General features: G+C 42.4%; 4 protein-coding genes and 1 pseudogene across 8 annotated transcripts in view; 3 read left to right on the top strand and 2 right to left on the bottom strand.

Moving 5' to 3' along the window:
* Positions 1 to 145: 145 nt before the first annotated feature.
* On the bottom strand, positions 146 to 7088 carry atrip (ATR interacting protein). Of its 2 annotated transcripts, none has more exons than XM_028998412.1 (14): positions 6761 to 7088; positions 5777 to 6104; positions 5554 to 5633; positions 5242 to 5412; positions 4978 to 5093; positions 3882 to 4021; positions 3694 to 3774; positions 3461 to 3587; positions 2585 to 3265; positions 1415 to 1557; positions 1235 to 1326; positions 1068 to 1154; positions 648 to 906; positions 146 to 356 (listed from the first exon to the last, which is right to left on the bottom strand). In XM_028998412.1, the coding sequence occupies exons 2-14, from the start codon at positions 6099 to 6101 to the stop codon at positions 289 to 291; spliced, it is 2370 nt and encodes a 789-aa protein (XP_028854245.1). In that variant the 5' UTR covers positions 6102 to 6104; positions 6761 to 7088; the 3' UTR covers positions 146 to 288. The 2 variants fall into 2 exon arrangements, with proteins under 2 accessions (XP_028854245.1, XP_028854246.1); XM_028998413.1 differs by having other exon boundaries at positions 1073 to 1154.
* Positions 7089 to 10044: 2956 nt separating this feature from the next.
* On the top strand, positions 10045 to 11353 carry LOC114800879 (protein BTG1). The gene is made up of 3 exons (XM_028998737.1): positions 10045 to 10276; positions 10489 to 10631; positions 10778 to 11353. Exons 2-3 carry the CDS (start codon positions 10514 to 10516, stop codon positions 11137 to 11139), a joined length of 480 nt encoding a protein of 159 aa, XP_028854570.1. The 5' UTR covers positions 10045 to 10276; positions 10489 to 10513; the 3' UTR covers positions 11140 to 11353.
* A 991-nt stretch (positions 11354 to 12344) lies between these two features.
* On the top strand, positions 12345 to 19657 carry ippk (inositol 1,3,4,5,6-pentakisphosphate 2-kinase). The gene is made up of 13 exons (XM_028997376.1): positions 12345 to 12541; positions 14722 to 14781; positions 15343 to 15438; positions 15519 to 15585; positions 15963 to 16084; positions 16391 to 16480; positions 16660 to 16718; positions 16818 to 16890; positions 17162 to 17441; positions 17697 to 17832; positions 18404 to 18506; positions 18862 to 18941; positions 19055 to 19657. Exons 1-13 carry the CDS (start codon positions 12461 to 12463, stop codon positions 19278 to 19280), a joined length of 1473 nt encoding a protein of 490 aa, XP_028853209.1. The 5' UTR covers positions 12345 to 12460; the 3' UTR covers positions 19281 to 19657.
* Positions 17875 to 17970, top strand: LOC114801496 (uncharacterized; annotated as a pseudogene).
* Positions 19658 to 20998: 1341 nt separating the features above from the next.
* Positions 20999 to 25339, bottom strand: part of cenpp (centromere protein P) — a 42526-nt gene continuing 38185 nt past the window's right edge. For 3 of the 4 annotated variants that reach the window (XM_028997382.1, XM_028997384.1, XM_028997385.1), the window contains exons 7-9: positions 21815 to 21894; positions 21602 to 21693; positions 20999 to 21483 (exon numbers count right to left, since the gene is read on the bottom strand). In XM_028997382.1, coding sequence (XP_028853215.1) covers positions 21362 to 21483; positions 21602 to 21693; positions 21815 to 21894 — 294 coding nt within the window. In that variant the 3' untranslated portion in view covers positions 20999 to 21361. The remainder of the gene's footprint in view (positions 21484 to 21601; positions 21694 to 21814; positions 21895 to 25339) is intronic. The other variant, XM_028997383.1, reaches the window with a different exon arrangement.

Genomic DNA, 25339 nt, shown 5'->3' with positions numbered 1-25339 from the left:
TTAGAACCAGATGGACTTGCAAAAGTTACTAGAAAGATAAGCAGCAAATTGTGAATGCACAGCATAATTTCCATTTAACAAACTCCGTCTAATTCTTGTAGATTTGGACAGATGTGTTCGTGTGAAGAACGCGCGTTTCAAAGGATCAGGGTGCACACCGATGAGGTTTAATGTAATGTTATGCTGAGGACAAGATCACTGATGTAAACACAGAAAATGGGTCAAAGTGCAATTAGAGCATAGCAGGCTGTACACAATGCAAGACATCTCAGAGCTGGGTGGGTGGACCTAGGCGTCGATGTCCATGTCTTCCATATCTTCAGCTTCCGCCCGACAAATATCATCCAGTGCCAGTTCTAGAGGTTGTCAAGCAAAGAATGTGATCAGTTCATGGGTACAAAGATTCTGCAGTGTACAGCGCATTCAGTAAATAATTACGTTTTTACCCCCCTTACGGTTCATTGTGTGAAAAATGATCACTTCTGAATAAACATTACATTTGTTAGAGTATAAAAACCCCCTTGGTCAACCAGTTCAGCTGGGAACGTGCCGGGCTACAGCGTAGCCACAATGTTTGTTCGTATTGTATCGTATGGGGCAAGGCTTATGTTTCAGCGGTAGAAAAGTTGGGTTACAACTGTGCCAACCTTCGCTCTTGGTGAGATCGGGTATCTTGCGGAAGGTGTCTTTGACTGCAGGGATGACCTGGTCGTACATGTGCAGGACATCCAGGCGGTGGTCCGAGAAGCTGGAGTCGTTGAGCAGGAGCCAGTGCAGCAGCATGAGGGACTCCCGCAGCAGCAGCACACCCGGCCCGTCCCAGCGCTGCTGCTCCCCCAGACGCCACTCGGCCTCCTTCGAGCGCAGCCACTGCCTGTGCAACAGCAGGACGAGTGTGCGCACCACCTGTTCAGCGGCAACGGGAATTTTTGGACATTATCATGTCATATTCTATCAGACAAATGCCAGAGTTGATCCATATGTATGGCAGATGGGGCTCTGATGGCAGAAGAGTTAGAACTTTATACATTCAGCCAGTCCAAAAAACTAAAAGCTACAAATCATACTTCACTGGTGCACTGACAAGACGAGTCCACAAAGACGGCCCACATGGAGACCTTCTGTGAGAAGAGCTGTGTCAAAAAGCGGACGACCTGCACACAAGAGAATCAAACGTGAATTTATAGAACATGTAGTACATGGTCTATAATCAAAGTAAATGGGGGAAAATTACCTTAACCTCTAACAGAGACCACAGGTCCACAGATAGACTTTTATCCTCCCTACAAGTCACATACTGGAACATTTTGAGAAAGGGACAAGGATCTAGGAAGAAACATGAGGAAATCTTTCATTAATCTTTCCTTTCTTTTCTCAGGGTTAAATCCTGCACCAGAGAAATCGATACACTTACACTGATGGGAGCAGAGTTTGGTGGCCACCTCATCGTTATTGGCCAACAGGATCAGGAGTCTCAGGGCAAGAGAGAATGTGCGGGGGGACGCCTCGTGGGAAAAGCACCGTGTGAGTGTCAGGCTCGACAAAACGAGGTCCAGCCTTTTAAGTGGGTGAAAGGAACTTCCTTTTAAAACCAAGTCAAGACCGTGGGCGGCACAGGAAGGTTCTAATTTACAACAACCGGAACTACAGGTCAGACGTGGCAGGCTGGCATGGGCATGGCTGTAAGCAAAAAGGCAGACCGCTGCAACCGTTCTACATTTCAGAGTGGCACAATCCTACCGCAGGGTGTACACGCCATTCAGGACATCGGAGGCCACAGTGCCAACCACTCTGCCACTGTCTCACCCTATTTGAAAGGCCTTTCAGCATTAATAAGAGATGCATTATTTTTACCTGCAGTTTTCTCACAATTCTTTTTCAAAACAATTGCCAAGATCATAGATATCCTAGAATTTCAGTGTATTGTTGCTTTTACACGCACATGCATATTTATACAACCATTTGAAGGTTGTGTGCGGTGACACCTTCAGTATACGGATTTAACTGCAGGCAGGCATGTCCCAGACTTAACATATATCTGACTTGCTACAACACTAAACAGAAAGACTGGAATCTGGACCTGTGTCTGTGTACTTTTGACATTTTATGCATGATGCTGTATTCATAAAGGAATGTATCCTTTTTGTTGTATATTTCTGTCATTTAAAGACACCATTATTTTCATACACTTGATGGCACTATAAGATATAATGTAAAAGACTGCTCCTAAATGTTCAGTTTCCTCTCAAATTGAGCATCTGACAAATAAAGAATTCCCAAGTCATTTATTTTTGTGACGTATTGTCTCAATATATACCAATTATTGCAGAATCACTGTACTGTAAAATGATCATTATATTCTATTTACAGCATTTATCAGATGCCTTTATCCAGAGCTGTAAATGCTGTAAATGTATTATATTGTGAGGTATGACCCCTAATAGAGGTATTAATAAAGATCTAAAAATTGAACTTTAATTTCACATCGCAATGCATCTTGGTGGGGAAAAAAAAGAAGTTTATTTTTAAAAAGTGTGACAATGTTGTGCACTGGAAATGAATATGCATTAATTGAACTGAATACCTGCAGAGCTGGCCCTCGTGGCCCCTCTCCGCCAGCACGCTCAGGGCGGCCAGGCTGCTCACCACAACCGCCTCTTTCTGGATGCCGTTACAGCTGAACCCCGGGTCCGCCAGCTGGACCAGCCGCTTCAGCAGGGGGTGCAGCGGGCAGCGCCTGCCCTTCATTTCCCCGCGAGAGCCGGAGCTCCCCTGCTGGTAGGCGCTTACGGCGGCTGCGGCATCAGACCAGCTCACAGCGCCCACATCACCCGACGGTTGCTGGGCCTCACGGGACAGCAGCTCCTGGACGACCTCTGGGCTCTGACTCACTATGTGCTGCAGGGCCTGAAGAGAGGCCAAGGCAAAGTCCTCCTGGCTGCCAAGAGTGTCCGCTGCAGAGGAGGCCAGGCTACCCGACTGGGAGCTCCCATGCAGCGGACTCTTCGCCGAGCTACTGACCGACTCCAGCGTCTGACAGAAGAGGCTGACGTGGTACTCCAGTAAGGGGAGGAGGTGCGCCGCACCTGGACAGCACCGTGTTGAAGTGAAGGGGTCGGGGTCCTTTTGGGGGTCCTGATTCAGCGAGAGCAAACTCAGGCCAGACATGGCGAGCTGCTGAAGCTGGCTGAAGCGGGAGGGGTGTTGGGGCAGCAGGCGGGGGTCTGTGGAAGAGGATGACGCGCTGGAGCCACTTGAGGAGCCTCTGAGGATGACGACACATCACGACAGGATGAAATGTTATGCCGTATGTAATACCCTAACCCTCCTAACACAGAATAGATTGCAAACAAGTTGCTCCAGGCTCAGAATTCGAACATTTTATCTATTAACTTCAAACATTTACAACTTACAAGTTTTCTGAATTCTAGCTGAAGTAGGAATAAATGAGCAGACATACATGCTGGGGTAACCATGCTGAGTGAGGAGACCAGGCAGAGCGTCAGGACTGATGCACAAAAGATGACACAAACCAATAGAGCTTGGGTCTAATGGATGCTGCAAGAGCAGATTTAACAGGACCGGCCCTGGGTGGAGACAAATGTTGACATAAACGATAAGTGACATCGATAAGTGAATTGCACAGAAATCTGTGTGTGGATAGAATCTGAGATAATTACAAAAAGAAGAAACCTGGATGCATCTCTGAGGTCATGAAGCCGCTAACAGGAACCTTTTCTTCTACGTTGCTGTTTATTTCCTTGTGTCTTGTATCTACAGGCACATATAGCACTGATTTGAACTCCATTCTTACTACAGATGAAACAGATTAACTCACCTCCTCCTGGAGTAAGACTGGTAATGAGTCTCTTGGTACCTACCCCCTCCAGAATCTTTTCTGGGGGATGCTCTTACAGGCAGCTGTGCCGCAAAGGTCTCTTTGGTGATGAAAGGCCGACTTCCTGGTGAAACGCTACATCCTCCCTCCCCGAGTTGGGCAACTGAAGAGGTTATTCTGGGGCTGAGAATGAACATACATAAAAAATAATAATCCAAAATTTACAAAATACTCCTCTGGTACGAAATGAATTAGTTACACTGTTTTGACAAGTATTGTATACATTATTGAGCCATTCATGATTTAATGGTGAATTCTAGAAGACTAGAATTAGGTTTCGGTGTTTATCACCATTATGATTACTGTGCAATTGTTGTGCCATTTGCAATTACAATAAAAAAAGGGTTCAGATATTTTGTGGCTAGAATGAGAGAAAACTCACATGTTGTTCCAGGGCCAAGTTCACATGACCTTTTGTTTATTTAAGGGAAGCTTAAATAAGGTAACAAGGATACTAGCTCAACAAGCTGTCAGGAGGTGTGAGAAACTATAACCTTCAAAATTACATTAAAACAGGGTGAGCATTGTGTGGGGACGGTACTTTGATCACTGGCACTTTGGCAGTTCAGGATTTGGCAACCTTCTCATTAAGGGTCTGTTTCCTTACCCGCTAGGCCACCGCTGCCCCAAAAGTGCATCCAAGGTGAGAATTGAACCTGGGTCAAAGGCTAGCGTAATACAGAAGAAGCGTAAAGTGTTGCCGAAACCTGGGATTGAACCAGGGACCTTTAGATCTTCAGTCTAAAGCTCTTCCACAACAGGTTAAACTGGAAAGTTTGCAAAACGGTGGGTGTGAAGTGACAGACGCCTTAAATGTGTATAATAGGGTGCAAATTCAAAATTCAATCTTCTAATTGGTTTATTGTCAGTACACAGTATACCGTGCATTGAAATAATGTTTCACACAAACCCCCCCATAGTGCAATAATAAAAGATATATATACACACACTAAACTATACTAACTAAAACTTAAATACTGTACAGGTTTATCTACAGGAGCTTTCTGTACAATGAACAAGACAAACAGGACATAAGTGGACATTGGGGATGAAGAGACAAATTCTATATAAAAACCAACCTGTTCTTAGCACTGGGTGTTCCCACTTTTCCTCCTCGCTCTGAATTCTGGAGTTTGGTACGCATTTCATTCATTTCTGCCTCTTTAAAGTGGAGCTCAGACTGCAAAGACTGCACCTGAGAAATGATGGCATTTATACTGATGTGAGGTTTGGTAGGTCCATGCACTATACATCTACATAATGATTTGCATTAGTAGCACAGAGTACTGCAAAGCATGTTTGCAAGCATTCCACCGTGATGCCCTCCATAACGGCTGCAGTACCTTTTTATTGAGCTCCTTCTCTCTCTCGCTCTGAGCCTGAGCTCTCTCCCTCTCCTGCTGCAGCTGGCTCTGCCGCTGCTGCTCCTTATCCTGGTTGGCCAACCTGAGGGAGTCACGCAACACACGGATCTCGCCATTCTTCATCAGGATCTCTTCCTCGACCTCTTTTAACTGTTTGAGAGATTGGAGAGCAGAGACACAACTGGGTTATTGTGCAAATGGTTCTCCAAAAAGCCTACAAAAAGGCATGACTGTAGAAATAATGCAATACTCAAATGGAGATATGCATTCAGTCCAACACTACCGACGTACCCTTTTCTTGAGATCTGCGTGCTGTGCTTCCAAACTGCTATGGCAACCTTGTCCAGCTTTTCCTGCATGCTGACCATTGTCTACATTAGTAACCAATGACGACAAAGATCATTATTGCACTATTAGCAGTTTTGCATTTGCAGTTGTGCAGCTGGCTGATGCATTTATCCAAATGTTGCTGTTTCATGAGTACACTGGTCGGCTCTCCCTGGCACTCACTCACCAAAAGAGGATTTGGATGGGTGCTCTCCAGCAGAACTGATGTCTCTGTATTTGGCATAAGCGGCTGACTGGCAATCACTTGAAAGAGCGAAGGTTCTCCTGCCTCCAGACGGCGGTTTGCTTTGTTCCCCCGAGTTACTTGAACTCGAGCTTCCAGTCCTCCTGGCACCTGATGCCTGAGGATTCCCAGTAATTGCTTGCGATGCTATTACATCAATTTCATCAAAGTCATCCTGGGTGAAGTCGTCATCATCCATAAATGGGTCGTGTCCAGGTGCTGTACCATGGTTCAAAACTTTCTGTCTTTTACTTGGGGGACATGCCATTGCCTTTGAGAAAGACAAAAAAAACAAGCATTTATTGAACTGTTTCAAGACAAGGGGTGTTAGTAGCCTCGTGGGTAACACACCTGCCTAAGAACCAGAGGATCACAGACCCAGGTTCAAACCAGACAAACTACCATAGTGTCCCTGAGCAAGACATTGAACCCTGAGTGTCTCCAGGGGGACTGTACCTGTAACTACTGGTTGTAAGTCGCTCTGGATAAGGGTGCTTTATAAATGCCGTAAATGTGAACATCGTACTTTCAAGCTACGTGGATGAGGAAACTTCCCACCCATCTGCATCATTTTAAACGTAATAGCCAGAGCCAGCAAAACTAAAACATTAAAATCAGCTTCCAGGTCTACCTTTGTATCTGTACTTTGTCAGTATGTTTGTCCATTGCATTTAGATTCAGAAAGGCCTTTGTGGAGCATTATTCCAAATTGCCATGTTGTACTGACAATGCAGCTCTCTTGAATCGACAGGATTGCTGACACAATTCTTCTATAAGCGTGATGAGGACGAGTGAACTAACTGGGGGAGTTTATGATACAACACAGAGAACCCACACAGAGAACCAATAGCTGTAATTGTTCTAGACCCTTTGTTCTCACATTTTTGTCTGTGTTTGCGGTGTTAATCTGACTGACAAATGGCCTACCTTGCCAAAAGAGAAACGTCGTTTAAAGTCGCTTTGCTTTACTGTACATGTCTGGAAGCCTCATGTCAGGCTAACTGAAGCTACTGAAGGTAGCCGGCAGCATAAAATATCAACTTCAACGTTGTGCGAAACGACGCCTTAACAACAACCCGGCCGCCCGTCACAGCTTATATCCAACGCATTGTCAAAAAGAAAAGAGGGAATAAAAGCGTCGTCAGGGAAGGAGAGTTTTTGTCGGCGCGCCTCTGATGCTAAGCGCGCACAACAATCGCCTCGAAAAGCGTGATCTGATTCGTGGCGTCGGCTTCTTCTCCTTCGGAGTTGGCGATGTAGATCCCGACGAACACTAAACACCATCGCCCCCTGGCGGCAAGCGTGGAAAACGTCGCCCGCTGTAATAAATCACAGGTCTGTGCAGTTCCGCGCCAGTTCTCAAAGCCAGTCCTTCAGATTCGAGATACAGGGGCTTTATTTTCCACATCAATTGCTATAATAATGGAAAATGTAAACCTGGTCACTAATCAGTAACAATGAAGAGGAAAAAAAACATATGTATTATTGTTTACATTACAGTTACATGTAATGTAAATTATCCAGAGCGACTTACACAATATTTTTTAATATCCATCATTGAAATCCCTTGTTTGGTTCACTATGACCCGACCTGTAGATACCCTTAACATAACAACTCAGCACTCAACTGTTTATATATACAGTACAGGCCAAAAAAAAAAAAAGAACACGCCTTCTCATTCAGTGTTTTCTTTAATTTCATGACCATTTACTGAAGGCATCAAAACTATGAATGAACACATGTGGAGTTATGTACTTAACAAAAAGTGGAGACCTGGCCTCCACAGTCACCGGACCTGAACCCAGTCGAGATGGTTTGGGTGAGCTGGACCGCAGAGTGAAGGCAAAGGGGCCAACAAGTGCTAAACACCTCTGGGAACTCCTTCAAGACTGTTGGAGAAGCATTTCAGGTGACGACCTCTTGAAGCTCATCGAGAGAATGCCAAGAGTGATCAAAGCAGGAATCAGAGCAAAGGGCGGCTATTTAGAAGAAACTAAAATCTAAATTTTGATAAGTACATAACTTCTAATGGCTCTGTGTAAATGGTCATGAAAATAAAGAAAACTCTTTTGGGTCCAATATTTTCTAAACAGGAAGGTTTTCAGTTTGTGTTCCATGATCTTTAATGACTCGGCTGTTCGGACATCTAGTGGAACTTTATTCCACCACCTTGGAGCCAAGACAGAGCAGAGTCTAGATGAATGCTTTCCTAGTACCTCGAGAGATGGTGTTACCAGTCCAGCAGTGCTGGAATATCGAAGAGATTGGGGTGCAGAGAGAGGAGCGATGAGAGATCTTAAATAGGAGGCGCTAGTTTCGATTCTGTATGCAAGCGTCAGTATTTTGAACCTGAAGCGGGCCACTACAGGAAGCCAGTCGAGGGAACGCAGCAGTGGAGTGGTGTTGGAGAGTTTGGGAAGGCTGAAAAAATGTCATGCTGCAGCGTTCCGGATCAGCTGGAGAGGTAGAGGATCAGCTGGATCAGAGGAAGACCAGCCAGGACTGAGTTACAGTAGTCCAGTTTGGAGATGACCGGAGACTGAACAAGTATCTTGAGTATCTTGTGTTGAGTAGCGCACACACAAGGAACTCTCAAGCAACACAGTACAATACAATACACATTAGAGGGCAATAAATACAATATACTACTGGCATCTTATTTATGTGACAAAATACATATGAGGAACTGGACAACACAGTATTCATGAAGTAAAATAACAACAGTATTAACATATGGAGTGTAGGACAGACAGCACTGGACGTGGCACATCGTTTTATAGTTTTGCTGTTTATGAGGGTGATGGTGTGAGAGAAGAAACTGTGCCTATGTCTGTTGGCTCTGGTGTACAGACTTCTATATCATCTGCCAGATTTCAAAAAGATTTTTTTCCAGGATGTGAGGGTTTCAGAGAAGTTTTTTACATTTACAGCATTTATCAGACGCCCTTATCCAGAGCGACTTACAATCAGTAGTTACAGGGACAGTCCCCCTGGAGCAATTTAGGGTTAAGTGTCTTGCTCAGGGACACAATGGTAGTAAGTGGGATTTGAACCTGGGTCTTCTGGTTCATAGGCGAATGTGTTACCCACTAGGTTAACTACTACCAGACAGAAAAAGAGTATGACAGATGGTGTGTATATATATAAAAACCAGGACTGTGAATTTATATAATTACAGAATATATTATTAAAGACTGGGTTGACGACACCCCACATGTCAGTGAATATGACAGTGATTAATTGTCACACCGCAGCACAACACCCAGTGCACAAAGTGAAATGTGGTCTCTGCGATTAACCCATCCCATGGGTTACGGGTCCGCTTCCGTACCTATGACACCATGCACTTTATTCTCAGTAATTCCACAATGAAATCCACTCAATAAAACAAACAAACAAACAAAAAAAATAATTTGTGCTTATCTATCTATACATTGAATTAATCCATCAACCCACCTACTCTTATTGCTTTTGCCCTGATGATTCGAATGGCTGGAACACTGGTCCCACACACAGTTGCGAACCGCAATGCTTTAAAGTCTGTACTTGGTCTTTGTACCCATTTTTAGTTAGATTTAAACCCACAACTGGACAATCAGTTAAGCTACACACCATCATTTACATTTACGTCATTTATCAGACGCCCTTATACAGAGTGACTTACAATCAGTAGTTACAGGGGACAGTCCCCCTGGAGGGTTAAGTGTCTTGCTCAGGGACACAATGGTAGTAAGTGGGATTTGAACCTGGGTCTTCTGGTTCATAGGCGAGTGTGTTACCCACTAGACTACTACCACCCTTCTCTGTCCATCACAGGCCCCATTAAAGTGGAAAGAACTTCACATTTAAACAAAGTGCAGATCCTTACATCTGCCGCACCGACTCCCTTGTTGGGTTTTCATCCCTTTGTTCGTAGGGCCGTACGTTCGTGCCTATTTTTGTTCAGGCTTGATTGTGGTATCTGATGGAGGCCTGGCAACGTCAAACCGAGCATGCTGAGCCCGAATATTCAGAATATTTCAGCAGCGCTTTCTTTTTTATTTTCGTTAAAATTCACAAACGCGGAATTCCTTATTATTATTTGTTGTTATTATTATTTTTTCTGTCCTGACCTATTTCCGAGCTGCTCCGCATGTAAATCACGGGCCCGTGACGTGGCATCGGCCGAGCGCCCTGATTGGCTGCTGGGGGGCCGCGGCGCTGGAGAATGTTTACCAATTGAGGGGGGAGAGAAAACACACACACAGACACACACACACACACTCACACACAGAAATCTTCAGAAAGACCCCGAGCAGCAGCTGGGACGGAGAGAAAGGCAGATTTTTTGCCTCCCCCCTTTTTAAAAAGCTCCACCGTTCGCCCCCCCTCCGGCCCGTCGTCCGTGAATGTTGACGCGCCGCGGGCTCGACGTCGACTCGGTTTTTTCCGCGCTGGACGAGGTTCGTTGACTCCGCTCGCCTTTTTGCTCTACGACAATTGCGAACAAAGGAAACGGCGCTGGGTCGCACGCAGGCCCTTCGTGCTCTTGTTCGCCCCCTTTCTTTCTTTTTACGCGTCCAAACGCCGTCGAAGCGATCGTGGTTTACGGTCTGCGTGTTTGTTTATTTGACGTTTATTTGGTTTGCCCCCCTTTTTTTTTATACCCCCGCAGCGATTGAGAACAACGAAGTTGAACAATGAAAACCGAAGTAGCCGCGGCCGCGAACTTCATCACAAGGCTGCTGAGAAGCACCGGGATCCTTTCCGAGGGGCAGCTGCACGATTTCAGCGACTCCCTCCAGGAAGCTTTCAGGGGTGAGGAGCTTCGTTTCGGGCTTTTGCTGTCCGCAGAGCCTCGCCAGCTCTGGCTTGTTGGGAACGTCGTTCCTTCCGCGTGTTGAGTGGACCGATTGTGGTAATGAACTTTTATTAAAAAAAAAATATATGTTTTTGGTTTTCAGAGCATTATCAACAGCACTGGTTCCCCCACACTCCTGGCAAAGGCTCGGGTTACAGATGCATTCGGATCAACCACAAGATGGACCCTTTGATAAGCAAAGCGGCCTGCACCATCGGACTCAGCCACCAGCAGCTGTTTTCTTTGTTGCCCAGCGAGCTGACTATGTGGGTCGACCCCTACGAAGTGTCCTATCGGATAGGCGAAGACGGCTCCATCTGCGTGCTCTACGAGTCGACTCCGCCGCCGCCGCCACATGCAACAAGTGCCGGCCAGGCCGACAACAGGAACAGCTGCAAAGATGAACTCAGGATCGGAAGGTCAAGCCCCTCAAAGTCCTTCAATATGATGACCATCTCCAGCTAATGGACACGCTTCTGCCCAAATGCTTCCTGTTGTAATGCTTCATTCGAAGATGTGTAGATGTTAAACAGATCATGGTGATGACAGATGATCGTTTTGTGGCTACTGGATGAAATGAACAGTTTGTATTTTCTTAGATTGCTGTAAATTGTATGTACAGCCATGTAGCAAATGTTTTACAGATTTCTATTAAAAGGCCATCTGTGTTTATATAAAACTGTGTTTTCATATTTACATTTATGGCATTTTACCCAGAGCGACTTACAATCAGTATTTACTGGGACCGTCCCCCTGGACCAACTTGGGCTCATGTACACACAGAGCCATTAGAACTCATTTGCATGTTACTACAAAATGGACGCCGAATGGGATAATGCAGCGGCACTTATCTCATTTGACAATTTTCATTGTTTAGCTGCACCAACAGTGAAATGACACGGTGTGACCGTAAAAAAAAAAAGTGTCATTCTTCAATAGAAACCACAACTCGTGTTGCAGCCTGTCTGTGACAATCACAGCATTGAACTGTAGAAATGTCAAGTATGCATACACATCACAACAAATATTCATTAGTCCACAAACAAAAACATATTTCAATACTATGGTTTGTGTACACACGCAAACACACATATAAATAACGTGTTTTAGTTCTTGTTTAAAGCACATTGAAGAGATCACATTCTGTAATCGATTCAGGTCTATTAAAAAAAGCAGTCTTACTTATTAACCATTACGAATGCATGCCGCCATGGTATGCATACTGGAGCATTCACACAAAAGGTTAAAACACCGACGTGGTAAACGAAGTAATGTTACAGGCCAGCGAGGCGAAGGGAACAAAAGACACCGATTTCGTGTTCCGAAGAGATTTGAGTTGAAGCCTGGCCGAATCTGCATTTGGAATTTGAAGAATTTAAAAATTGCACGAAGCTTATTGCGAGCGAACGCACGGCATCGTCCACAAAGGACAGGAGGGCGTGAGGACGACGCCGCCGTTCGACTCACCTATCTGACGTGCCCAGCGTAGAGATTCCATTAGCGAAGCGACTCTTCCGCTTGATTGACACTCGCGCGGCCCATTGGCAAACCGGTGCGGAGTGGCGTCCGAGCCGCCACTGGCCAATGAGAGCCGCTCGCCTGGCTTCTCCGCCTATAGGAGAAGGGAAGGGGCGGGGCTTGCGGAGGCGGTAGTAGCAGTCCGTCGGCGGTGTGTCAGTAGCAGGCGAACACTTTTGTTGGCCTACAGTTGTCCTTACTCGGTTCCTTAATTTGTTGTTCGGTTGTCGACTTTTTTTTTTCTTTTGTTAGTTTTTTTTTCTGTGTTATGGAACTTGACAAAATGGATGAAAACGATTGGAAATACCACGGCGAAGGAAACAAGAGCCTTGTGGTCTCTCATTTACAGGTAGGCATGCTAACTCCGCTCCGCTGCTTTAACTAGCTGTCGGTGGTCCACGAGAAACGCAGCTAAAGCCATGGAAGTTGGCTCCGTGTCACCGCTTTTACTTTTACGAGTAACTTTCTCGTTGCAACTTATCGTGTCAACGTATTGATGTTACTTTTTCACTCAGCGGGAGTAAATTGCACGGACGCCCAAGTTGAAGTGGAGCGTTAGCTGGCTGCGTTAGCTGACGTCATGAAATAGATTTATGTCCAACGTGCACGTCGACAGAAAAACTAAAATAATAATAAATGAAGCGCGGCGTTGGCGGTGTGACGAGTGAAGGATGCGGAGGACCGTGGGTCCGGTCGGGCACCCGAGCGGTGGAGCGTTTTCAGCCGAAGCTGTAAACTCGTCTCACCGGGAAATGCCGGCGGCCACGATCCAGAGACGGGAGGAGGGGGCCGGTCCGCCGGCCGCCTGAAATTACGAGCGAGCCAGAAGTTGCGTGACGCGTTGCTGTGAAAATAACCAACATGAATATTTTTTTGGAAGTTATGTTGATGACTGTAGCATGCGTGCCCTGCAGGGTGCAGGATACCTCAGTGGCACCTTGTGATTTACTCTACATGTGTTTATGCTTTATTGTTAAAAAGATGATTTAGTGGCGAGATTAATCGCATAAACTAAGAACATTCTCTATCGATTCATCTATCAGTTACAGGTAGGGTACAGTGTATGTTTTAAATAATAATAGTATAAGTAATTTGTTTCAGGACATTGGGTGCAGGGTGTAGACTCACCCCAGGCCGCCATCACACCGCTGGGGCACTATGAAAATGCAGACAGAATCGCGGAATTGTGTATAATTCGCGTTTTTGGTCGAGGCAGGACTTTGTAAACCCGCGGTCGATGCCGAATCTGCAGCAGGTCAGCAGAAAAGTATGCAAATCGACTCTTAGTGCTAAGTTTAGAGTGGAACAATTTTTAAAAATGAATTGTAAGAACCACTTAGTCAATAATTCAATAATTCAGAAACAAGAGAAAAGAAGCAAAGTGGCACACGGCAGTCACACAAACGAATAAGCTGATTCAAAGCATGATTTTATTATCACTGTTCCAGTTCATTATGTAAGTGGGCGCAGCCTTTTATTTGTATTTTTTTTGTATTCCAGGTCTCCCCAATGATTATTTATTTGATACGTTATGTTGAGGTCACTTGTTTTATAAAAAGAAGAATGTGCAATATTGTGAAATAGTTATTTGCAAGAAATGCTTATATGATTTACATGTAATTGCTTTACAAAAGCAAACCGTAAATTCCCACTTTGTTGAACAGTGAGTAAATGTTATTTGTCATATTGCAAGTTATTTTTTCCCCATCCACTCCATAACCACATCGTTTTTAGGTGAAATGAATATGTTTATAATGGAAAACATGGAATTCAGAAGAATTAAAATTTAGGATTTAGGAGAAAAAAAATATTTCATGGGACCCTACAGCACAGTCAGAAAAATAGCAACAATTACAAAATATCTAACACATTCAAAATGGTACAATGAAACTTGACATAAACACAAGTAGCTGGAACAGTATTCTGTGAAATGTAGTCCTGCTACATAAGAACTAAAATGTCTGTTTCTGGTGTTAAGGTTTGAGTATGTTTGCTTGGTGGCCAAGGTGTCACAATGGCCATCAACCAGTCCCACGCCATTCCTTGTGCTTTTATCAGTTCGTTTGTCATCGCATTTGTCTGCCCATTCCACCCCAAACTGTCTATCACGTCCACACTGTACTTTACTTCCTTGACTAAAGGAGTTCACGTGATCTGTATCCATTCCCTTTCTTCATTTAACGCTGCAAATACTGATTCATTAGTGAGCATAAAAGTTAATTTTGTTTATATTGATGCTTTTAACCATCACCCTTGGTGACCAGTGGGCAGCCATGACAGACGCCCGGGGAGCAGTGTGTGGGGACGGTGCTTAACTCCGTAGCACCTTGGCGGTTCGGGATTCGAACCGGCAACCTTCTGAATAGGTGTCCGTTTCCTCAACCACTAGGCCACAACTGCCCCTTGTGACTTCTGCATCATAACAAAGATAAATAAAATGTGAACTGCAAATATTTTCTCTTTTCACGCCTACATACAGGAGATCATGTACAAACCCATGAACTGAGTTTCATTTTAATGTCTCCCCAGCACTCCAGAGTGCTCCGACTGTTGAAGTATCCTTCAGAAGATGCCGAGCAGTCGCATCAGGTAAACCGCTTCCCTGTTCTCACTAATTTCCAGCATGGCGTCTCCGCTCTTCGAAAAGCTACAGAAAACATTCCACGGGTACGATTCTGAATTGATGCAGAAGGGCAGAATAAATGTTCAAAAACGTAATTGCAATATAAACCAGTCTCGTGTCACATTAGAATTTTCTTTATCTGTATACTGAATATTCAATATGATGGCTGGATCACAAGGGTTTCTGTGGTAAGATTGTTGAAGTTGTCCGTGTTTTTAAAGATTAGGCGTTATTAAATGAGCCTTTCCTGATTGGTCAGTTGTGTGCTATTCAGTCTCGCATTGCTGTGTTTCTGTGCACTGAGCATCATGCAGACATTCTAGCCACAATGTTCTAGATCTACAGATGAATCCGATTTAACCAGCTGTTTTCCTGTAGATTTTCACTGCACTATGGCTAAAAGATTCTGCGATACCTTACCTAAACTAATAATCTAATAGACATGCTTCTACTTGAAAGTGCCTCTCAAATCAATGTTCATATGTTGGGAGTTTTTACGACTGTCTTAATTATCCCGTCCTTCACAGACAACAGAACAGGCTCACCGACATATTCAGAACATTGTGGATTTCAGTAATAACATTATGAAGCCTTTGCTGGGGGAGAAATACATACACAGTGGAGTAAGCATACTTGAAATGTATTTATTTATTAACAATAAAATTATGTAATATATTAAAACGGCTTCCATCTTTTCCCACAGGAGATTGTTAAGCTGCCTTTGGATTTTGTGAGACTTCTGTCTTTAAAGATTCAGCAAGAACGACCAGGCAAGTTTGAAGTTTGCTTGTTTGTCAGTGTTGAACCAGAAACTGTTGTTGTATAGTCATTTAAAACTTGGGCCCAGGGCTGTTATTGTGTAATCATCGTTTTAGACCAGAGCTTACAGTATAGACTCACGATTCATGTCCATATTAGTAACTTATTATTTTTATTATTAAAGAGAAACATTTATATAAACATTTATGTTTCTATTTTGTCAACCAAAAGAGGTAAAATGAATTTCTCACAGCGTACATGGGTCATTGTGCAATTTTTGACCTTGTGGAGTGAAAGGATTTACGTTTATAGGTGCCATTACGCAACTGAGTGTACAGTCATGCTTCATGTGTATTCAGTTTCCCCTCACGGCCTTTTGTTGCTTCAGAACTACGCTGTGACAAAGTCATGGACACGTTCAGCGGATGTGCCTTGTGCCTGCCGAACCTCACTCAATTCAATTCCTGCCACTTTGGGGACCAAAGACCTCCTATCTGTGTAGAAATTAAGGTATCGGAAATGTTTTTTTTCCCCCTTCCTCCTCTTCAAGAACAGTGGATCACATGAAAATGATAGTCTTGCCACACTGAGATTGTTCCAGTGGGCGAATAGAACTAGCAAAAGCAGAAGGGTGATTCAGAGCTCACAACCTGGAATCCAGTGACATGATAGCATCCTTTCTTCTTGCCAAAAATAAAAACGGTCTTATGCTGAAAAACAAGTTCTGGTGTTTGAGCCCCTTGAGCATTGAGGTCATGCAGGCGTTAAGATTTCACAACCAGACTGATTCATGTTTTCCCGCCCTCTCTTTCCCAGCCCAAATGTGGATTTCTACCTTTCTCAAGGCACTTCACAAAAGATTGCAAGAGAAAAGTGTGCCGGTTTTGCATGCATCAACATCTTAAGGTACTAGGCTAATTTTATTTATCATAATACAAAAAGTATATGTGTAGTATAGTAATAGTATAAGTGACCGCAGCAGCACAGTCTCAGTATTGAACGTTCTGTGCTATCAGTCCTCAAGTGAAATTTGCAAATGCTTGGAAGCAGTAATAGTACTGACATGGCTGTTCTTTAACTTGTAGCTAGCCAGCGGGAAATGGAAACGGCTGAGCCGGTATTGTCCCTTGGATCTGTTCTCAGGGTGAGGGTTGCATCTGAGTATGATCATCATATAAAAAAAGCCCACTTTTAATTATTTTAATTTTTTTTTTTTTTTTTTTTACATATGTTTGTCTTTCAGGAACAAGCAACGAATGTATATTGCTATCAAACACTTGTTAGAAGAACCACAAAACAACTTTAAAATCTTTAAGGTAACTTAAGCTCCACCACTTTATCCTGTGGTTATGAAAAAGCAGCATATGTGATTTATATTGTAATATCAAGTTTGAGGTACGTTAAATGTATCGTACCAAGTCAACTCAAGCTTATTTCTAGAGCACTTTAACAGCAGTTCCATTGCACCCAAGCGCTGTACAAAACATACTACTAAAATTGCACAATCTTGGAAATTGTCAGGGTGGGGAAAAAAAGAGGTGGAGATGCATTCCTAACACCTAACCATCATGTTATTTCTGCTGTCAGGGGGGAGAGCTGATATTCAGCTGTACGGATGACATGGAGAAAGAGCCAGATTTGAGTGCTCTGGCTCAACAGCTCAGACCCTACTTTCCCCATGCCAGCGGCCTCTACAATGGGTACCAGCCTGGCAAGGCTGTGCTCAATGAGTTCATCCAGGTCATCTGCAGTGCCCTGCTCAGTGGATGGGACTGCAGCCGTGCAGGCGAGCCCCGGAAGGTGCATCTACCAGAAGGAAGAGCCCACTGTGAGGCCAGCCCCCTTCACAGGGATCTGGTCCGCAATGGTGAGATTCAGTTATGGCAGCACATGAATGTATATAAATGTGTTCTGAACAAAGGTCTCTTAGAAACTGTACGTATAGTCGAAATAAAATGTTTTCAAACAAGTGGACATTTCTAAATGGGCGAGAAAAAAAGGGATATATCTTCGTGCCACGGTGTGTTGGAGTGAGACTCTGCTCTTGATCTCTTATTTGCATGTCTGCTTTGAATATTCACTGCTGCTGTTTTTTTTTAATGCCCCTACATTTGACATGTAGGTAACCACTGCCTCCCAAAAGACTGTGTGCTGGCCAGAATCCTACAGACTCAGATGTTGGACAGCCTTGACATTGAGGGGATTTACCCACTTTACAAACGCATAGAGCAGCACCTGGAGGAGTATCCAAAAGAAAGGTACAGATATCGGATATTGGTTTTTGCCCCCACTGGACTGGGATCGCTTCTCGGCCTTTTGGCTAAGATCAAGTGTAGTATCTGTTCTTATCAGTTTAATATCTGATATTTTTTTTGGGCAGTGGTGGCCTAGCGGTTAAGGAAGCGGCCCCGTAATCAGAAGGTTGCCGGTTCAAATCCCGATCCGCCAAGGTGCCACTGAGGTGCCACAGAGCAAAGCACCGTCCCCACACACTGCTCCCCGGGCGCCTGTCATGGCTGCCCACTGCTCACTCAGGGTGATGGGTTAAATGCAGAGGACAAATTTCACTGTGTGCTGTGCTGCTGTATATCACATGTGACAATCACTTCACTTTGGATGTTACATGAAGTCTTGTCACCTCGTTTTTGAACTGTAGATGGCGCAAGCATGCAGACATACAGAAAATTCTGCAGCAGCTCTAAATTAATGTACTTTCCGCACGGCAGTCTGCATGTTCTCAAGAACATGCACAGTACTTATTGTGTAAATTGTCTGTTTAAAACATGTTATTTAATGACTAATTTATATGCGGATGTTTTGTAACCGCAGGAGTAGACTACAAATAGATGGGCCATACAATGAGGGTTTTCTGGAAAAGTTGAAAAATTGTCCCTCCGAAGATGATGGATCAGTAGAGTACGCTGTTGGAAAGGTAAAGGTCACTTTGATGGCATTTAACATAATAGTTAATTTTCATCTGTAGATCTGATCCTGTTGAATTTGTTTATTGCACTCCACATTTGTTTGATTATTTGCTCAAATTAAGAATGTATAGGATTACCTGAAGGTGTTATTAGTAGTATAAAATTACACTTAAAAGTGTAGTCAAAAAAAAAAAAAAAAGTCAAACTTGTGGTGGTAGTAGCCTAGTGGGTAACACACTTACTACCATGGTGTCCCTGAGCAAGACACTTAACCTTAAGTTGCTCCAGGGGGACTGTTCCTGTAACTACTGATTGTAAGTCGCTTTGTATAAGGGCGTCTGATAAATGTTTTGTTTGTTTTAGGTTCATCAGTACAGAGCTGCCATGACCGCCAAAGACTGCTCTATTATGATCACACTGGCACGTTGTGGAGAGAATGAAGTGTAAGTATTGCAAAGTGTCACAGATTTCTTGTTATTGCGCAGTAAATTCTACTTGTCTGTGACATGGCTCATCAGTTCTGTCCACTGATTTAAAATGTGCTTTGATTCAACAGCCTTGAGCCCAACTTGGAAATCAACCCTTCTAAACCTCGGTTCTCGTATTCGGTCTCCATTCTGGACCTGGATCCTAAGCCATACGAGGCCATCCCCTACCAGTTCAAGCTGGATTCCAAAATAGTGAATTACTACCTGCGGAGCACACACGCTAAACAGGAGCTAGCAACAGTTAACCGCTTTGTGGAGCGAGAGGACTGCACGCTGGTGTTCCATCCCGTATGAACCTCCCACCTCTCCTGCCTTGACTCTCCACTGCGCTGCTTATGAAGTTTAGGAACAATTCGTAATTTGGGGCCTAAAATAAGTGTCTCTCTCTGCCCCACCACTCTCGAAAGAAATACGCCATATTTTGTGGGTTGAATGTAGATGTGACTGTGGTATTTGGTGATGCTTTTTAGTTGGTATGCCAGACGTCATGTTGCCCCCCCCGACCTCGTGGGGGCCAGCCTCCTGAAGCACAGTCTGCCTTGTGTGACTGAAAAGAGATGGACCGAGGACTGAACGGTGCTGCCTGTGTGTGAGCATAAAGAGAGAAGGTTATTATCTGCTGTTGGCTTCCGTGGTTACGTCTCTTGCCAAAAGTGAATTGTGAACCCCCCCACCCTTTTTTTTTTTTTTTTTTTTTTTTTTTTTTTTTCTGTTTACCCACATTTGTAAACATCAGCATATGTGGTTGACTGAAATGGAAGTCTGTGAAAACTTTGTTGGGCTGAATTCTAATAACGTTAAGTAAGTTGTAATGGTTTTAGCGCAGGGGGTGGGACAAAAATTGGTTTGCTGTACATGGCAATGGACTGTAGGTTCTGAAGAAGAACGTGCTTGATTTAACTGAAAATGCCCTCAGCCTCTTGACTCTCTTGCCTTGTATGCAGGACCATCTGACGACTGATCAGTTTTCCATTTGCAAAGGAAAGACTGTTTTGTGCTACAACATATATAATATAAAGATAAATACTTGAAACTTAAGATTCTCTCGATGTCTCCGACTGATGTGCCATTGAATCAACAACACAATAGCACTTTCCCTATTCCGCTGCTGTTAAATAACACTGATAGGCCATGGGGTTTGGCCTGAACTGACCTCATGTATTTCAGTAATTTCATTTTTTTTTTAACCACTGTGGTTACTCTGTTGTTCTGGAACAGGAAATGCTGTAGTTTGATGCTTCTGGCCTGTTACACAAACCTAATGCAAAAAAGGTGCAGATTTTGTGAACCGCAAAATCAAGATACTGTCTTGTTAAACGTGTTGCTTCAAGGTAATTTTTTGTTTTTTAGAAAGATTTAATCATTTTAAATTTAAATTAATTACACACACATGGTGAGAATATGAACCTGCACTCCGGCATCCCCCTTACCTCTCAAGTACCATTTTAGATTAGCACAATGTCTCTTCAAATCACTTTTGAACACATTTACACTACAAATCTTTGATTTCAAATATTAATTGGCTATAATCAATGTATTCAAGTTCTAAAAATTAGTTTGTTAAAAGCGATATCAGTTGGTGCTATTGAGAACAGTTTATGTGATGAAGCATGTGCAAACTAAATGGAAAATCATTGATTGAATGATCCTAAACAAGCATGGTTGTTCATTACACTTTAAGTTCATCCTGTCTGTATTCTCTCAATTGTTGGTAAAACAATTTGGCATGGAGGTTGAAAATGACATCAGAATTTTCACGTGACATGTATTTTGGACCTTTGTCCAGTAATGATGTTGTCTTGTTGTGAACAGAGTACTGCGCTGTATATGATGCGAATTCAGGACATCGGAAATGTTTTTTTTTTTTTTTTTTCTCCATACATTTGGACAATACTCACGTTGTAAGAAATAAACTATGTTCAGCAGCGTGAGGTGTTTATGAATACGGTGGTTTATCTTTTAGCCATGGACTCAATGCTTCAAATGAACAGTGTTCATCAAAGCACAGCTGGTTTCCGTATACACTTTTTTTATTTGGTAACACAACTAATTTCATTCAAAATATTATCTATAATAAGATAAGGTGTTTGAAGACTTGTTGGCATTGACAATAATTCTCTTAATCACAAATCACTGTGATACTAAATTGTTTAGGTATAACTCAAAATACAAAGTGGACTTTCCTGTCTAGCATTTTGTATTGAAATTATTTATTTTTCTAAAGTCTTGACTAATGATATATATTTACATACAGTATGTGCATATATAAATGTGAGAAATGTGTACAGATGGCATTAAGCATATTTCCTAATGATAAATGTATAAAAAGGTGTTTATATTGAATAAAATAATGATGTTCAAAGTCTTGTCTCTTCTTACACACCCACTGTCTTGATGATGTTTTCAATGGCTGCTTCCACGCCAAACACACGAAGAAGGCTTTGGAAAGCATCGGGGGCATTTTCCAGCACTTTCTTGTTGTCTGGACTGAGAGCTGCTATGTGAACAATAAAGATTGAAAGAAAGAAATACACTTGCATAGATTCACAATTAAACAATATGCATCCATCTCACAGTAATTGTATTATTTGTGAATTGGATGCCCCAGCTCCTACCTTTCTCGTGCATTTCCATGAGGAGCTCTATCTTTGGTGTAATCACCCCTCCGTTTGTGGTGTTGATTTTCCAGAGAATGCTGATTGTACACCTGGAAAAGAAAATACTATTTTATTGATAATTTCCCTTTAAACCAGCATATAAACAACACAGGAAGTGATTAATAAGTACAAGTACAAGCTACTATTATATTTCATAGATCTTCACCATACCTGGGCAGTTTGGGACTCTTAATCACCATAACCTCTGATTGGCTGCCATTTGGAAGACTGATCACATCAGGGCACCTTTCCTGTTGACAAAGTAATGGATTTATTTAAAATTGTGCTGAAACACAACCAGAATCTCAAGGGAGTCTTAAAGCAAATGGTGAAAACGACCGGGCATGACGTCAGAATTTGGGGTTTATATGCTAAAGGACTTTACTCTAAACCAACTATTACTTAACATCTCTGAGCTCACTCTGGTGTCTTCAGTCCAGATGGATTTCTCACAGCATATGGTTTCTGAAATGCTGTGGCTGAGGCCTGAGCAGCTTGTGCAAAAGCCGAAAGTATTTGAAAAGAACTTTGATGAGGAAGTCACAAAAGAAACTGCAAAGCATTCGTTTTTTAGTCGGATATCTGGAAGAAGTGACTCACCATCTGAGGCTCCTCATAAAGACCAGACCTTTACACTAGGGATCCTTAACACACGATTATAGTTGAGCTTGGGAGATGAGTGTTCCGTAATGTGGTCACTCTGATTTATGGTGACGTCGTAATTAGTACTTGTGCCGATTTATGAAGAGTAATTGACAAGTGGAAAATAGGATGTGAGGTTCCGCTGACTACTACTGAAAATGCAGATACACCCCCCAGGACATTTTTTGCATTTGTGGTCCTGGAATAACTGTTTTGCCAATGACATTTACTGGAACAATGCCAGAACCATGCAAGAGACATCAGTGTTTTATAGAAAACATCCACTGTATTCTGTTCGCTTGTTAAATTAAGAATTGCTCAATTTCAAATTGAGTGTGTCTGCCATGAAAGGACAAAGATTTATTTTCAAATAAACTTTCTGAAATACCTATTGAAGAAAATAATATATATTCCCAGGAAAGAGATCCAGCAGTACTATCTTAAAATAATTTGTTAAGTTGCATTCTAAAAGAAAAGAGCTGAAAAAAACATTTCCCTCTTTCTCACCACCAAAGAGGCATGTTTGGTTCCAAGGACAATTCCAGTATAAGGTTCTATTTGGGTTTTCCTGTCTGATCCTACATAATGATAAAAGGATGTGTGAATTCAAGGTTCATACTGAGGCACAACTCTTAAGGAAAAAATCCCACCCCCCGGATAAATAAATCCAAATGGTCCAAGGTCCATTTGATAGTCCCGTCTGCGCTGCCCCATCATTTCAGGTCTCAGTGCTCTACCTGAACATTACTCACTCTATATTTCCATTGTCTAGTCCAGGAAAGAGATGTTGTGCCTCCGGCAAATTTCCTTCAACACAGTTATTAGGGAGTCAGACGATGTGGTCAGAGTTTTGGGCTTCCTTCTAAAACATTACTGTCTGCATTTTATCCATTTTCACATTAAGTCTGAAGTATCTGCAAATCACAATACATCATATCTACAAAAGACATGAAGTTTAGCTTAAAAAAAACATCAAATTTACACACACACACACACACACACACACACACACACACACACAAACAATTTAGACTATGTTCTTAATAATGTGAATTATTTCTAGCCAGAAGAGGGGGAAAAGAAGATGGGATAAGCAGAGAAGACCGAAAAGCCTACCTCAGCAAATATCACCCAAGTGTATGACCATATGTCATACATTAGCGTATGAAATGTATGAATATGAAGACTAAAATATTTTAGTCTACTAATTTTGTGCTCAAAAAAAAAAATAATTCCAGTATCCAGCACTAACACTTTATTGACCAGCATGTGCTGCTAAGGAGTGAAATAAAGGAATACCTGTCACCATAAAATAAAAGATGAATAAAATTAATATGTTCATTTTCAGAAATGACCATATTGGTGATTATGGTCTATTTCAGAAAGGTTTCACTTAATATTTTAATTTCTATCTTTGATTGTTGGGATTAGAAAATGGAAAAAGCCACGAATGCCTAAGATCTTAACAAATATGTGCTACACAGCAAAGATTTAACCACAGGGACAGTAATCAATCTCACTCGAAGAAGTGTTGAACACCACAATGGCAGAACTTTTGGTTTTATCTGCTGTGTCAGCAGCTAGTTGGCAGAAGCTTAAACCACCAATTCATCCTATGTAATACATATGGAACCAATTATACGTAATTATGGTAGGAAAGAATACTAACAAAAACAGCACAGCACCAAGAGTGAGTTATAATGCATTACTATCAAGGCTGAGTGGAGGGTGGGCTCTGCAAGGTAGCATGTTGAGTCAATATCTTTAAAATGTGACAAGAAAGTAATGGTGAGACAAATAAAGAGCAATATAGTCATAGTGATTCCTCAGTTTTTACAGAGAGCAAACTGACCCTCTGAATCACCGATTCAATCCTCAAAATTGAACACTGAGAATATGGAAAAATTGCACTTTACATTCGAATTTGCATAAATTAACAGAAATCAGACCATGAAGCTGTGACTCTTATCTATACCATGACTATATAAATTGAATTCAGATATTCAAGACCATTCAAACTTTGTGTTTCTTTTGCTAGATTGAAAAAAGTAAATAAAGAGCTCAAAATAAAAGGTACACACCTCCTGCTGGAGGTCATTTTGCATTTTGATTGGCCTCCTACGGCATCCTCCACATCTCCTGATGTACTGGCCTGCGTCCTGGTAGCGCCTCCATGCTCTGGACACTACACTGACAGACACAGCAAGCCTTCTTGCCACAGCTCACATAGATGTTCCATCCTGGATGAGCTGCACTACCTGAGCCACTTGTGTGGGTTGTAGGCTCCGTCTCATGATACCACTAAAGTGAAAACACCGCCAGTGTTCAAAAGTGACAAAACATAGGAACTGAGATGTGGTCTGTGGTCACCACCTAGAGAACCACGCCTTTTTATGGTTATTAGCAATTATTTATTGCTAATTGCCTATAATTTCCACTTGTTGTCTATTCCATTCACACAATTGCATGTGAAATTGATTGTCAATCAGTGTTGCTTCCTAAATTGACAGTTTGATTTCACAGATGTGTGCAGGAGGAGACGTGTGACTTGGAGTTGCATTGTGTTGCTTTAGTGTTCCCTTTATTTTTTGGCAGTTCTACTTACCTCCCTACCTACTTTTTATGAAGGACTATTTATTAATTAACAAGTAATTAAAATGTGAATAAAATAAATGGACTGTTGTACAAAAGCATGCATTTTTTAAATAACATTCACATGCATTCAGTGTTCAATTATTATGTTACATTTATTTCCTAATTGCTACTGGAAAAAGCCTTTAACTCTGTCAAAGTCAATAAAAAAGTATAATGTTTACTTAGATGATTTATGCACATCAAATAGTTTATGTCTTAGTTATGTTTTAACAGTATAGTGTAATGCAGTGCTGCTACATGCTTTATAAATGATCTATCAATGAGATTTCCAGGCCTAAAAAATGACTATTGAAAAATCTAATGACTTTTCCATGTTTTACAGGCCAGGAATAAACCCTGCCCCATGCATACTGTTCCAGACATGTTGTCCATGTGGCCATTTATGATTTACATTATTAA

This window comes from Denticeps clupeoides, chromosome 12 (assembly GCF_900700375.1).
Source record: "Denticeps clupeoides chromosome 12, fDenClu1.1, whole genome shotgun sequence".
Taxonomy (NCBI): Eukaryota; Metazoa; Chordata; class Actinopteri; order Clupeiformes; family Denticipitidae; genus Denticeps; species Denticeps clupeoides.
The sequence above is the reverse complement of the archived record's forward strand: the minus strand, read 5'-3'. Positions and strand labels throughout refer to the sequence as shown.